Source organism: Ambystoma mexicanum, chromosome 9, assembly GCF_040938575.1.
Source record: "Ambystoma mexicanum isolate Mex_15411 chromosome 9, UKY_AmexF1_1, whole genome shotgun sequence".
Taxonomy (NCBI): Eukaryota; Metazoa; Chordata; class Amphibia; order Caudata; family Ambystomatidae; genus Ambystoma; species Ambystoma mexicanum.
The window spans coordinates 967126251-967139969 of NC_090931.1; the positions used below are offsets into that span (position 1 = coordinate 967126251).

Below are 13719 nucleotides of genomic sequence, written 5' to 3' on the forward strand. Positions count from 1 at the left end.
ATAATGCAAGACCAATATGTTTTCTATTTTCATGCGTTTACTCGCTGATAAGACAAGATACAGACGAGATGAAAGAAATGTTTTCCTGTAAAGAAATATAGGTGGAAAATGCCCTTGTTATCGTCGCAAACACTTCACAAAACACTGCCTCTTCACAAACTCCCTTTTGATCAGTTTCAAGGAAACGTTTAGTCCCTTGTTGCGAGACTTTTCTGTGCAAATGGTTCCTCTTTCGAAATGTATCCACAGAAAGAGTATGCTACTGTTTCCTCAATTCTAATGGCAGTGCTGGGCTTCTCCTCTCCATGTATTAATGTGTGGTTTGTGCCGCTCCCATGCGATCCGGTTACCATGCGACACCGGAAGGGGACTTTTGACATGTTTCATTTAATTGATAATTAATGACCTGACAAGCCTGCAGATATATTTCACATTAGGGGGCAGGAAAGGCAAGGAGAAGCGGCGAGAGTGGTGGATGGGTAGACCGATAGAATAGCACATAGAAGAAAAAGAACACACTAACAGAAACAAAATTGAATTTACGGTTTGCTCATAGCAAAGACAATTCCAATGAAGACAAAGTTTTACTGCAGTGTTATTATACGAAAAAAAAACAACGTTGACTTAATGAAGTGAACATTTCGATGGCAAACGTACAAAATCTAAATGTTTTACAATTTGACTTTTGGAAAAGTGTCAGGAAGATAAATCGTAGACAGGTGGGCGGGAAAGGGCGTCGCTTTACTTACCCTCATACATGAGAAAAGGGACAGTTTAAAATAAGTGCACCAAGGGCAACTTCAAAAAAGTGACACACTATTGTAAACGTTCAGTTTGTAATGTGGACATAATTGAGGACTAATCGGTGGTTCCCCACACTTTTCTCACATTGTTGCAGTACTCTTAGGCCCAGTCCCTTTTCTTCCATATTCATGGAACATCTGCAAATGCCCACACAGAGCTGCTGAGTGGGCATGTACAGATTTTGGGTGGGCCTTGCCCGGTCAGACCCTACCCTGTCTACGCCTCTGTCTTGTGCAGACCTACCTCCTATCTCCTCCACGTGCCCGGTTCAACCGTCGGTCCCTTTCTCTGCTTTGTGATGGGATGGAGTGTTGAAGTGGCAGCTGCGCCTTGTTGCACATAACATTTCTACAAACCTTCTCGGCACACATCTGTAAGCGAGACGCACCGTCCCGTCCAATGTGGAGAAAGGGACTGACAGTTGGACGAGGTACACAGAGGAGGTACCGTGGAGGGGGTGGCAGGCTGTGCACCACACAAGATTCTTCAAGACAGTGTTGTAACACGCTATGGTCCCGTCCCCATTCCCAGGGACGTCCCATGAGTATGGAGGAAAGGGGACTATGGTGAGTAACTTTTCCGAAACTCTTTATTCGTTGACCTTATATTATTTAACCCACGGCTTTAGTGGGATGCTGATACAGTGTCCCCCATTTTAACATGACCATTTACTTTGGATATTTACATTTTATAAAACAGAATGCCTTGCACAGAACTTAATTTTGAAAACAGAATCAATGGGGCTAATTTCATTATTTTTGCTTTCATAATTACTTTATTTATTTTTGCTTTCGCGGCTACTGATTACTTTAACTGTAATGTAAAAATATTTTTTTTGCCTCTTCAATTTTACATTTTCATTTTTATTGTGAGGCATTTTTCATGGCACACTTTAACATAGAACTGTGGTGGATGGGGCAGGTAAGATACATTTGGGAGTGGGTGGTGGCGGCCAGAGCAGTGAAAAGGAAAATCCTTTGACATTCCTGAAGCTCCGGTTGGAGTTTGTGGGTGAAGTGCAGACCAGGTTGGGTAAAGAGAAGGAAACAAAGTAACCATGTCTCAGTAACCAGAGGTCCCCTTGCAGAGTTCAGTAGAGCATAAAGGTAATAGACCTCTTATGGACTCATTGATCTAGATAGCTTCAATATGACCATCGACTTAGTGTCTTTAGTGGGAGGATGCCAGTTTAAGCATTGCTGTCTGAAATGCTGTTCTGAATTTCAGTGGGTTCTCTTCTTACCTTAGGATCAGTGTGAGATTGTTTCAGAGATATGTGGGCCAGGATCTTCCCTCTCTTGCAGCCTTATTTTATTTGGTTCTTTTTGGGTATTTATTGATCACGGACCTCGCTTTGAGAAGAAGCAAAGCGCTTTACTGCAAAGGGTTAACAGAAATCATACCTTATTTATTTCTTAGTTGTAATTGGCCATTAACAAATTTGATTATTAGAATTTGGTGTTTGTAGCGTGACTTTTGTTGGTCTGATTTTCAGCTGCGATTCAGCTCAGTATTGGTGCCGAAGAACTCCAGGAAGCTCTGACTTCACGCTGTGTGGTAACACGTGGTGAGACGATTATACGAACAAACACCGTGGACAAAGCTGCAGACGTCCGAGATGCCATGTCCAAGGCACTATATGGACGACTTTTCAGTTGGATTGTAAATCGCATCAATACACTTCTTCAGCCAGACAAAAATATATGGTTAGTTACTTATATGCTATAATGTTGGTAAAAGGGCTTGTTTTCCTCTGACCTATTTCCAGACTGCAACTGCCCATTGGAGGTGATACAAGCAGTACCCATTTGCATGTGCATTTTGTTGTGTGTAAGCATGAACGGCCATGGGAAATGTAAAATAACCGTTTTGTAGTGTCTCTGCGTATGGTCAGTGATACTGCTGCATATGAACATTTATGCACTCTAAAAAGTACTATTTTGGGTTTGGAAAATCGAGTCGTTTGAAGAAACTCGGGAGGAGAGCTCAGGGGCAACATGCTCTCCTTAGAAGCAAGATGACAGCGAGCAACGCAGATTCGATCCCCGGGTCCGCGCTTAGAAACCTCTGCGTATCATATCATATCAAACATGTAAATGGGTGTAAACGCACAGAGAATGAGTAACAGGGTTTTACTTAAGAAATTATGAATGCTCAAAAGACAGCTTAAAATGCCCGAATTATCAGAAGTACAAACTTCAGTCCAAAATCGTAACTGTCAATATGGTCAATAAAGATTAACCCCAGCTAATTGGTGAGTAGTAGTGCCCGCCAGTCTTTTTGCACTTGTCTGTAGGCCACTGCACTATGTTCAGCATTACTGCACTTTCAGCTTATGCTCCATGAGCGGGACAACCTTTCTGCACTTAACCCAGGGCCCTGCTGGACTGGACTTGTTTGTTCTCTCCCATGCCCCCCTTCCTCACACCTGCATCTGTATGCATGCATAAGCTAAATGTACTACGACTAGTTAGTTTGTCTGTCCTGTCCCCCACCCCTCTTTCATGATTTTTGTCCACCCTCCCTTGCTTGGTCGTAACTGTAACACTTCATGCACTTGCACTAGGAGAAATGCCGCCAAGCCTTGTATGCTAGTTTTCGGTTAGATCATTCAGAAACTTCAAGGCCTAAGAATGACAACTGTATTACCTTGTTCCCTTCCCGCCTTGAAGCGCTTTGAAGCACTCCACCTGTGTATCGGGGCTGTATAAATAAGCAATTACAATTACTAATTGACTTCTGCCCTGTGGGAGTATAAAGATGAGTAGAGGCTAAAACACCCTTGCACTTCTACAAACCAAGAGCCAACACAATCAGAAACGTAACTGCCTATTAAGAGATCTACCTTTGTGGTAACCTGGGCTGAGGGAAGGCTATACTCTCAAAACGGGTGTCAATGGGGTTCAGAAGCAACCCAAACAATGTATAACAGTCCTAAATAAGGGAATGTCCAATCAAGATTCTTAAAGAAATTACGGATATACTTTAATTAAACACACAATGTACAATAATAACTAACTAGAAAAACGCTACACTAAACCAACCCCTGAGCAAAGAACAGAGAATAAGTAAAGATAGCACGATGCAGAACTCTGAGTAATGAATCAGGGGTGTAAGGCAAGTAATAACCACAATGCTCTTTAAAACGATATGTTCTTGCGGCAAAATGTATTGATGTATTGTATTGAAGGGACCTAACCATGTTCTAGGGCCCAGAAATGGACCATGGGAGCAGTTAGAAGACAATAGTACCTTTTTGCAGTTTTTGGTGGCCTGGCAATGGCGAACAAGACTTCTTGATGCTGTGCAAGTGATTTGAAGATCTGCAGAGTGTAAAAGGCAGCACCGGAGGGTCCGGGTGGTTGGAACCGTTATTGAAACACGACACAAAGCAGTTCAACGATGAAAACACTAGGATTCTGGCTGTCTGCTCTAAGGGCGCTGAGAGACCTAACCCAAGTGCTCGGAGAACAGATGAGTAATTTTCCCATGCCCCTAAACACAGGGGAGGCTGGCACACAACTGCAGGGATCCGTCAACATGGTAAGGTCTTGTGCACTGCTGTGGCTGGCAGAGAGGCATGTCTTTTTCCAGTCTCAGGCTCACCCCCAATGACCCCGGGGATAATTAGGGGACAAATCTGGCCTCTGCCTTGGACCTTCTGTTTTCATCTCAAAACTGAAGGACTTTGTACAGGCTGCTCTCCCAACAAGGTCCAGCGAAATCTTCAAGGGTTGAAGTCAAAAGATGATTAAAATAATTAGTGTGAAACCCCTTCTTTTACAGCTGATTGGTCTGAAGCAAGCCTGCTTTAGGGTAAAATCCCTGCTCTTAAAACGAGTGGACTTTGTCCTTCTTATTTCACTCCCAAAGTACTTTTTGCTAGAGGAAGTGGAGGGAACGGGAAGAAGAGGCAGAGAGAAACAAGGTTGTGGAACCTTCCCCCAACCCTACAGAGCTCTTCCTGTCTACACTAATCCCGCTGCTTCCCTTCTCAACAGGATCAAAGGTCGCTTTGGCATGCAGTATGTGATGTATCTATGGATCCCTCACTGAAGCCCTGCCTAAAGTCTCCTTCCAGGTGCCCCGGGAAAGGCAAACACTTCCTGATCCTGACCATGGGGGTGGTGTTCTGCAGAATGATCCCCTGGCAGGAAACAAGCCCTAGACTGGTGATGAGATCCCATGGGATGAGACACAGTATTTGGTATTTGACAAGGAAATCCTTTCCAGCTGAACAAAACAGGTAATTGCGTATTATCATTGTAATGACCCTAACCTACATATAAACCTGTGGTTCTGGGCACAAGTATCATAAACTCTGAACCAGCCTTAACAATGGAAAGATCCTTCAAGGGATTTCAGGATAAACACCTTCCTTACTCCCCAAGGTATAATGTAAAGAAATCTAGAAATGTTGTCCTAAATAAAGTGTCGTCTCCTGCAACAACAAATTCTAAAGGTTCAATTTTAAAGACCTTAAGGGAAGTAAATCTACCCTTAGTCAAACAAATGCGTAAAATAATTAATTTTGTTGTTGAAGACTGCATGTCGTATAATCCCATGAGCACTGGGACGAGGAAGAGGGCTGAAGAGGTATGCTGTAGCAGTAGACAGGCAATTAAGCCGAACAGCCCACACCTGAAGGAACCTGGTGGGAATAAAAGGCCCCCTTGGGTAAAGGCAATAAGAAGGAGCTGTAACTGTGAATGGAGCATGTGCAGTAGTAGCAGAAGCAGAAAGAAGAAGGCACAGAGTTAGTAAACCAAGCAGAAGTGGGAGAACCAGAGGGATGCCAGAACGTGGATACAGCAGATTTCACCTGCTTGTTCTGAGAGGGCCCTGTTCCCCAAACTCTGAAGTGCAGAGGCTGCGCATCGGAGATGGGCAGACAGGCTGTCTTTTCCCATGTGATCCTGATTACCGTGGTTGCTGGGCAGGAAACGTCAGAGATCGAAGCGAGGAACTGTGGGCGAGTATCAGGTCTCAGAAGTGAGAGTGTCTCCTTGAATGAATGGCCAGACACACCAGAGCAGAGGAAGGGTGTGTGTCCCTTTGAAGCTAGAAGCAGTAGAAGCTGTGCAAGAATTGGGTGTGTGTCTCTTACGAAGCAGAGCAAACATTGTGGAACACTGTTGTTAAACACTTAAAGCCTTTAAACTTTCTGAAGAAGTGGTTGCGTGTGCTTAGTTTTGTTTCCCAAGTAAAGAGTGAACTTGATCTCTTTATTTAAACAAACAAGCATTGTTCCTAAAATAACTTGTGTTTATCTGCAGTTGGAGAGAGTGCAAGAATTGCACAAGCCAAGAGTATTCTCCTATTGAGATTAAGAGCAACATTTCTCAAAGCCAGAAACTGGTCTAACAATTTCTGTGAGCCCAATGGAAGATCAATCTTGCCCAAGAAATGTTTGCAAGTATTACTCAAAGCCAAGGGAGTGGCACCAAGGCTTCTGCGTAATTATGTGGCTAACAGTGGCAAGGAGGGGAAGGCAAAGTTGGGGAAGGGAATCCTTGCTGCTTATATAAAAAGCTGAAGTTGTCATGGTTGTAGACAGACAAATGAGGCAAAGCGGCTGCCCCTTTTGAAGAGATATTCAGAGGAAGAGTGCCATGCCTAATTGAAGGTCTTGAAGTGCCCTAAATTGAATCTTGTCCAAACCTGTCTTTAAAATACAAAGTACTGAATCTGTGGTGGCATATTTAAGTTGTCAGTGGATGCATGAATTCAGTAGTACCAATAAAGTGGAATGCTATGAGGCCAAGGAGAATGTCCTCGTGGTAGATAGTGGTAGAAGTTATTTGTTGAAGTAGATGCAACAGAACTGAGAAGTCATCCTGTCAAATATACCTATTGTGAGTTCTCACCTGAACAGACAATTTATTGTTGTTAACCAAGACTTTTGTTCCATTAACATCTTAGAATTTGTATTTCTTTTGGAACTGTGTCAAGTCTTCTTGAATAACTGGAAGTGGTAAAGGAGCATCGTGGCTGAGGAAAACATTGATGCTATTCTGAAAGTGGAAAGTCTTTATTTCATCAGAAGAAGAACTTCTGTTGTTGTTGGAAATGTGGTTGACACATCTTTACCTTAATATTGGGCCTCATTACGACCCAGGCTGCAAGGGGTTAATGACGCCGTAAAAGTTGGCGGCGCCGTTAACCCCTTACCGCCTAATTACGAGGTCCCTTTGCGGGTCCCCACCTTAACGGCTGGTTTTACCAGCCGTTAAGGAAGGAACCCGCAAAGGGACTTTTGAGGTAATTACGGTACCACAATTTGCGGTACCATAATTACCGCCTTCCCCATTCCCATTGAGCCCTACGGGGGCAAGAATGGGAATGAGGAAGGGCCAATGGTGAATGGGGAATTACCGCCCCGCCAACCTTGGAATGGGGCGGTAATTCCGCCATCCACCATGGCACAATCGGTAAATTACCGGCGTCAACCATGGCGCTAATAGCGCCATGGTTAACGCCTAGGTCGTAATGAGGCCCCTTGACTTTTCAAGAACTGGACTGATACTTTATTACGTGTGTGGATTTCCTTATATTCTTTTGATGAACATTGAAGATGAATACACCTTGAATCTTGGAGAAGGGAGTTCATCCATGATGTTAAATGGTTATCAAGATACTGTGAATGTTATTGTTGAATTGCCATATGTTTTCTTTTGTATTTGATCTTTAGTGTGAGGGCCAGAGCTCCTGTGTTCGAATGTTTCCCCTTGGTTTTGTTAGGTAGGGAACCCCACAGTAGAGTAGGGAAAGTGAGGCATTTTGATATTATTTCTATTCTAATAAAATAGCATATTTTGAACAAATATCAAACAGTTGTCCGCCTCGCATTGCTAACCCCTCACAAGTACCCTGGTGTGACGGTACTCCTTTTTAATGGGAGTGCTCCTTTGATTCCTGGGCCCAGGACAGCTTCCTATTTAGTAGTTGCCTCTGGAGAAGGGTGTTATCTACCCAGACAAAGATATCAAAGAAGAGGCATGGCCATAAAAGTTCCTGCCCTGTCACTTGGCCAGGCCAGCCTTTCTGCCAGATTACCCATCACATTTCACAGCTGGGCTGGCTCACGGGAGCTGACACATTTGTGATATCAAGTTGAATGCGGTTGCAGTGATTTTTTTTAACAGGGCCATGCACGACACACTAACTCATATTATATTATATTATATATCATATTAAGAGTTTACCCTAACACCAGCATGCGCTACTCATAATCATGATATTTTGGAACAGGGACGCATATCTTTATTGCCACCCGTGTGCTGGAGTGACTTTGGCTGTCACTTCAGCTCTCAAGAGGGCACCTGTGGCCCGGCCCTGCTTGTGTCATGGTAGGGCAGGTACTGCCATGAGGCTACTGATGCAGCAGTGCACAGGTGTACCCTATGCCTTTGGCATGGAGTTTATGCAAGGGGAATCTGATCAGCAGATTACCTTTTCAGCGAGGGAATTAATGGCATCATTTTATTACATTTATAAAAATCAGAAAAGCCAGGCTTTCTACACCTTTCTAAATGGCAAACTGTCAGTAGCCTTCACAATGTTACAGATCATAGGATTCTGGAGGGTTTGAGTAAGGCCTTGTCCATCTATGAGATGGTTGAAATGCAGAAATAGATTGTGGTAAAGAGGAAGAGCAGGGCACAGGCACTTTTCCACCTCAGGATCAAGATGGACTCACTCTTAAAATCGATACAGAAGGGATTCCCTGTTCTATTATATCTTGAGTGGATGTTATTGCTGCTTGTGCTGGATAACAAAGGAGAAGCTCAGTTGCTACGCATTCTCAGAGCTTTTAGGGATTAGAGGGAGAAGCCATAGTTGTCCATTGACCAGACACTGATGTATGGGTATATTAAGAAGACTGTGACCGGAGCCAGAGCCAAGAACTCACAGAAAGGTCAAGTTAATATGAACATGGCAACTCGATGCATTACATTGATGGATACTGACTACAACAGACTTCTGCCCATCATTAATTACTGTTTGCACTTGACCGTTTGTATTGGAGAGCAGACATTTTATGGATTCTTAAGGGGCAGAGATAGTGTAGCCAATCAATATTATTTCACATGTGCACCCATTCCCTTATCCTGAGGCTGGACCTATTTCTACACCAGAGAAAGTGTACTCACCAAGTATACATTGTGTTGCTTATGTATCTGAGTCACACTGGGTAGCACCACTGAGGAATAAAGATCCACCTAGGACATTGGCTTCACGCAGCATACAAAAGGGAACGCAAGAGAATTTCTCCCAAAAATGAGAAGCCACGAGATGATGGACAACAGGTACAGGAAGGACTGGACTTCCTTTTATACAAGTCAGGACACCAAGAAAAGTTTCCAATTGGCAAATACTGGTTCAAACTATCTACAGTCAGTCATGAATTACTTTCATTATTTTTTATCAAGCAGAATCCTCCCTCTTACCCTATTAAGTCAAACTATGACTGGGCTCAGGTGAGAGCAGACACAATGCTGCATTACGTTTTAAAAATAACATGAAAAGGTTTAGAACACTCGGGGCAGGATTCTCATGTAGGAGCAGTGAGCATGCTAAACAGGACGCTTCACGGTGCCTTTTCTTGACGCACAGGCAACACGATTATTCTCAAATGGGCCTAGGCGTTGTCGCAGTGCACGATAGTGCACTGCCTGCGATTTGCCCATTCTGTGCAACATCTCGGCAGCATTTTCGTAAAATAACGAGGAAATTGCCATTTTACGAAAGTGCTGCCGAGATTATAGCGGCACCCGTACAACACCCATTACAAGGAGCATAACTGTTCAAGAGAAAAAGGGCAAAATTAACATCAGAAAATGCTCTTCGGCAGGCAGCAGAAGGAAGAAGTGCAGTCGGCTTCATCAGACTGCACATTTACCATATGGGGATTATGGTCTGATTGATGTCAAATTAAACACTGATCACAATCCAAACACAACGGTACCTTCAAAATCACTAAAAACATAGACACCACCAATTTAAATCTGTACAAGAAGGAGACAGTGTGGCTCTCCTCCATAACAGCAACACCAAAGTGGTGCCGTACGTGTGCGCCACTTTGTGCTGCATGCAAAACTGGAGTGACACAGGAATCGGCATGCAAAATGCTGCATACCGAAAGTGCTGCTCACTAGGTTGGTTTGTCGCCCATTTTAGCAACCGGCACATACATTCCAAGGGTGGCACATTCGTTCGACTTTGGAACAATGCGCCACCTTCACAATGGGTGTCACGCTTTCTGCAACCTTTTTGGTGCGTAACAGCACGTCAAGAAACGAGCCCTCAGTGGAGGTGGACAGTTGAATGGCGAAAAAGAAATAGAAACTATTCGATGTGAAGACCCACAAATCTCACAGATGGGGAAAAGTGCAATCATCTTTTGAGGCAAATCCGCAAAGGAGGTCAACATTCATAGAACGGGTAAAGTTGTGTGTACTGGAAATTCCCAGACTCGCAGGAGCTGCAAGCAGAATTTTGCAAAACCTCTTACACTCCATTAATCCCAACACGTTCCTAAGTCTTTGTAGAATCCAGAAGAGGAAGAATGGAGAATTCAGTAACGTCAATATATGTGGCTTAGCACAACCAGTGAACAAACTTCAAACGTATCAAAATCACACATTTCATCAGTGTTACTATAAAGAACCTAATTATGCGTACTAGAATAATAACAGGTTTTCATATAGTGTTTCATGCAGGATTCTCCCCACTTATAACTGTTGTTATGGCTGTTATCGATACCAATTGTAATGGCCCTTATATTATTATTATTGAGGATAAAGGATTAAGTTGGCCCACCTGGCTATTGAAATGTACAAAGTACATGCTCGCCCCATGTCAGAGGAACGCGATTAACCTGTGATCTTTACACCAGGTCAACAGACTAAATGGAATCCTGAGATATCTTGTATATGAATCCCTAGCGGGCTTTGTACCATGTTAAGGACAGCATGTGTGTGCTGGCATATTTTAAATTGAAAGTAAAGTATGGTATAGAGTTCCGAATAGTCCTATAATTCGATGCCAAGATAGCCTTCAGTAGCTTGAACAGCAACATCTCTTTAGAACACGAACACGTGGACTGAGACTAGATTTCATATATGGAAGCATGGTTACTGCATGAGAAACCTATTGTTTAGGAAGGCCCATGGAAATAAGGCGTGATACTGGACGGTGACTTCACCGGCGCTCTTAAAAGAAGGTGTACAGGAATAATCAATACAAATACAGACACATAGGAGCATCGTGGTGGCCATCGTCCAAAGGAAACAGGAGAGCTACTTTGCATGCAGACAACCTAATGCTGATATTATTTGAACTCAGAGTGTATACAAGAACGTGTGCAACCCATACAGCGCTGCTCCGCTGTTATCGATCATTACATTGCAGTGTAGAACTGCAGTCATGGGAAACTTATTAAACAATACGTTAGAGGACAAGGTGCAGCAAAACCTTGGACCATCGCGGGAAAGATATACAATGACTTGTTAATGATGAAGTGGGAAAAGCATAGTGGTCAATACGGGAGCAGAGAGGCAGTCTCAAGTGCACATGCCGGTAGCCCTGATGCCAAATGCCATGTACATTAGGATGTATCTGGCAGTACAGGGGCTTACTGATGATGATTAATGAAGAGAGCAAGTTGTGTCTAGAAATAGGCTATCATACGAATGCCACGTGCCACAGCTCGAGAAGCAAAGTTAGTCCTCACCCTCGTGCACTGGGGGTGTACCTGGGGGTACACCTTTGCTCAAATACCTGAAACGGTGAGCCGCTTTGCTGCCTGCGGTTTTCAGGTGGGCCTTGGGGAAGGACTCAATCAAAATGGGACCTGACAATGTTTGCGGGCTGGCCCATTGTCCTACAAAATGTAACTGCAGGTCCTTCAACAGGAGTCCATACCTCAACTTCAGGGCGGGTCAGGTCTTCTTCCATAGGACAAGCAGCTAGAGCAGACCTCCGTATATGAGAGTCTGGCTTCAGGGTCCCAGACCCTAGTCACAGGGTTACATTCATTCAAACATTTTGATGGCCAACGATATTGTGGTGATCACACATTCAAACTTAGTGTATTTGTTCATGGGCAAAAAGGCTCAGGATGTGTATTAACTGAGACTGCAAGGCATCCCCAGTCACACTGGTAATTCAATTAATGGCTTCAGTAATATTTGCCAAACTCCTTTAATGAAAATGATGTGAGCAGTAAGAGGTGGACACTGAATTACACAATGGAAGTATTTTAATGAGAGAGGCTAAAAGGTTTGCCAGGGAAACGCTATTTCGATCTTTACTGAGGAGTTGTGGAGGTTTTGGTAACCTCATCACCTGATGAAGGACAGGGCCTTCAAAATGCATTGTTCATTGAAGGGACCCCAATCTATAGTGAGGTTAGGAGTATCATGAAATGTAAGATTTTTTTAAAAATCAAATGTTTTTTAAAATAAAAAATGTAGCGGTTTAAAAAATCAAATGCAACAGTGCAAGTAGCAGCACACAAATAATACAAGTGCCTGTTCTAGTGTTCAGTGATGGGATAGAAGAAGGCATTGTTCACTAAAAACCCCTTACAAATTGCATATATTGACTGTTGCAGGTGTTTATATACAATTTCTATGCATTTCTCAATGCACTAAGCAGGGGGGGGCACAAAATCATTGGTGGTTCAGTGGGGGATGTCGGGCAATTGGGTAAAAACGAAAATAAAACACTTCTAATTTCTTCTGTGCAAGCTCTTAAGGGTCGCTGCAGACAACGAGATCCACAGGAAAAGAATACAAGCAGAACAGTAAAGCAGGCAATCGGTTTCCCTGAATCTAAGGCAGGATTGTGAAGAGCATCAGAGTAGGGTTTCAAGCAAAGACAGGCTTGACTGTGAACCAAAACCATTTTCTAGTAACGTGCCCCGTGTTAAAAACGGCTGACAAGTGAGCACTCGTTAATCAGGGTCGGATTGGCCCCTTGGCCTTTCGGCCCGTGGCTGGGCCGAAATCGTCTCTGGGGAGTGGGGGCCGTTTTCTGGCCATGCCTGGGCCGGTTTGGAAAAAAACATTTTTGAAAAAGAAATAATTTTTTTAAAATTTTTTTTTTCTTCAAAAAGTCTTTCATCCTTCTTAGGTCGATAAATGAGTACCAACACAGGTTGGGTGATATTGTATGGATACTTGTTCTATAAAAAAGAGCTTAAGCGTAAGTGCTATACAATAACATATCATTTGGCCTTGGACGTCTGCTTGGAGTCACAGTAATTTACTTCTTGTTTGTTAAGGGGTGAAAGGTCGTGTTTCATCACTTCCCGGGATGTCACTTTGGTGTGGTGTCAAATGACATCACTTCGGTGATGTCATCAGAGGTGAAAGGTCGTGAGGCGAGGGGTGGCCCACTTTTTTTGGGTGACCGGGCCAATTTCTTGTCCCAGTCCGACCCTGTCGTTAATGATGTCACCCATAGTCATGTTAATGATGCTATATGGCCCCCAACCTCAGTCAATGTCACATGCTAGCCACACCAATCCTCTGACTTCTACCATGCCGCAATATTTTAATACCTGGATGCTGTGAAAGGGCCAGAAAGCTGACCCTGTCAAGACAGAAAGGGGACCCCTTTCAACATGGGGAGGAGACCTACTGAGCTACTTTCCAGAGCCAGTCTGACCCCAGAGTCGGGGTGTGGGATTGGAAGGCCCCTGTCCATGTCCCTTCCACCTATGCCTGTCCAAATGCACAAAGTACCACTTCTTCTACTTGTCACATACCTGTTGTGCAACATGCTGGCCACTGTTCTCTCCTTTTCCTCAGAGGATCACAAATACCAGATGTACTTGAAACAGAGACTTCTACGCAACTCGCCAGGTGGTAGCGAGCAGGAAGGCAGCAGAGCATCACACGAGTCAGA

General features: G+C 43.7%; 1 protein-coding gene across 1 annotated transcript in view; it reads left to right on the forward strand.

Moving 5' to 3' along the window:
• Positions 1-13719, forward strand: part of MYO3B (myosin IIIB) — a 3387754-nt gene that overhangs the window by 2074800 nt on the left and 1299235 nt on the right. The window contains exon 18 of the mRNA XM_069616181.1: positions 2300-2510. Coding sequence (XP_069472282.1) covers positions 2300-2510 — 211 coding nt within the window. The remainder of the gene's footprint in view (positions 1-2299; positions 2511-13719) is intronic.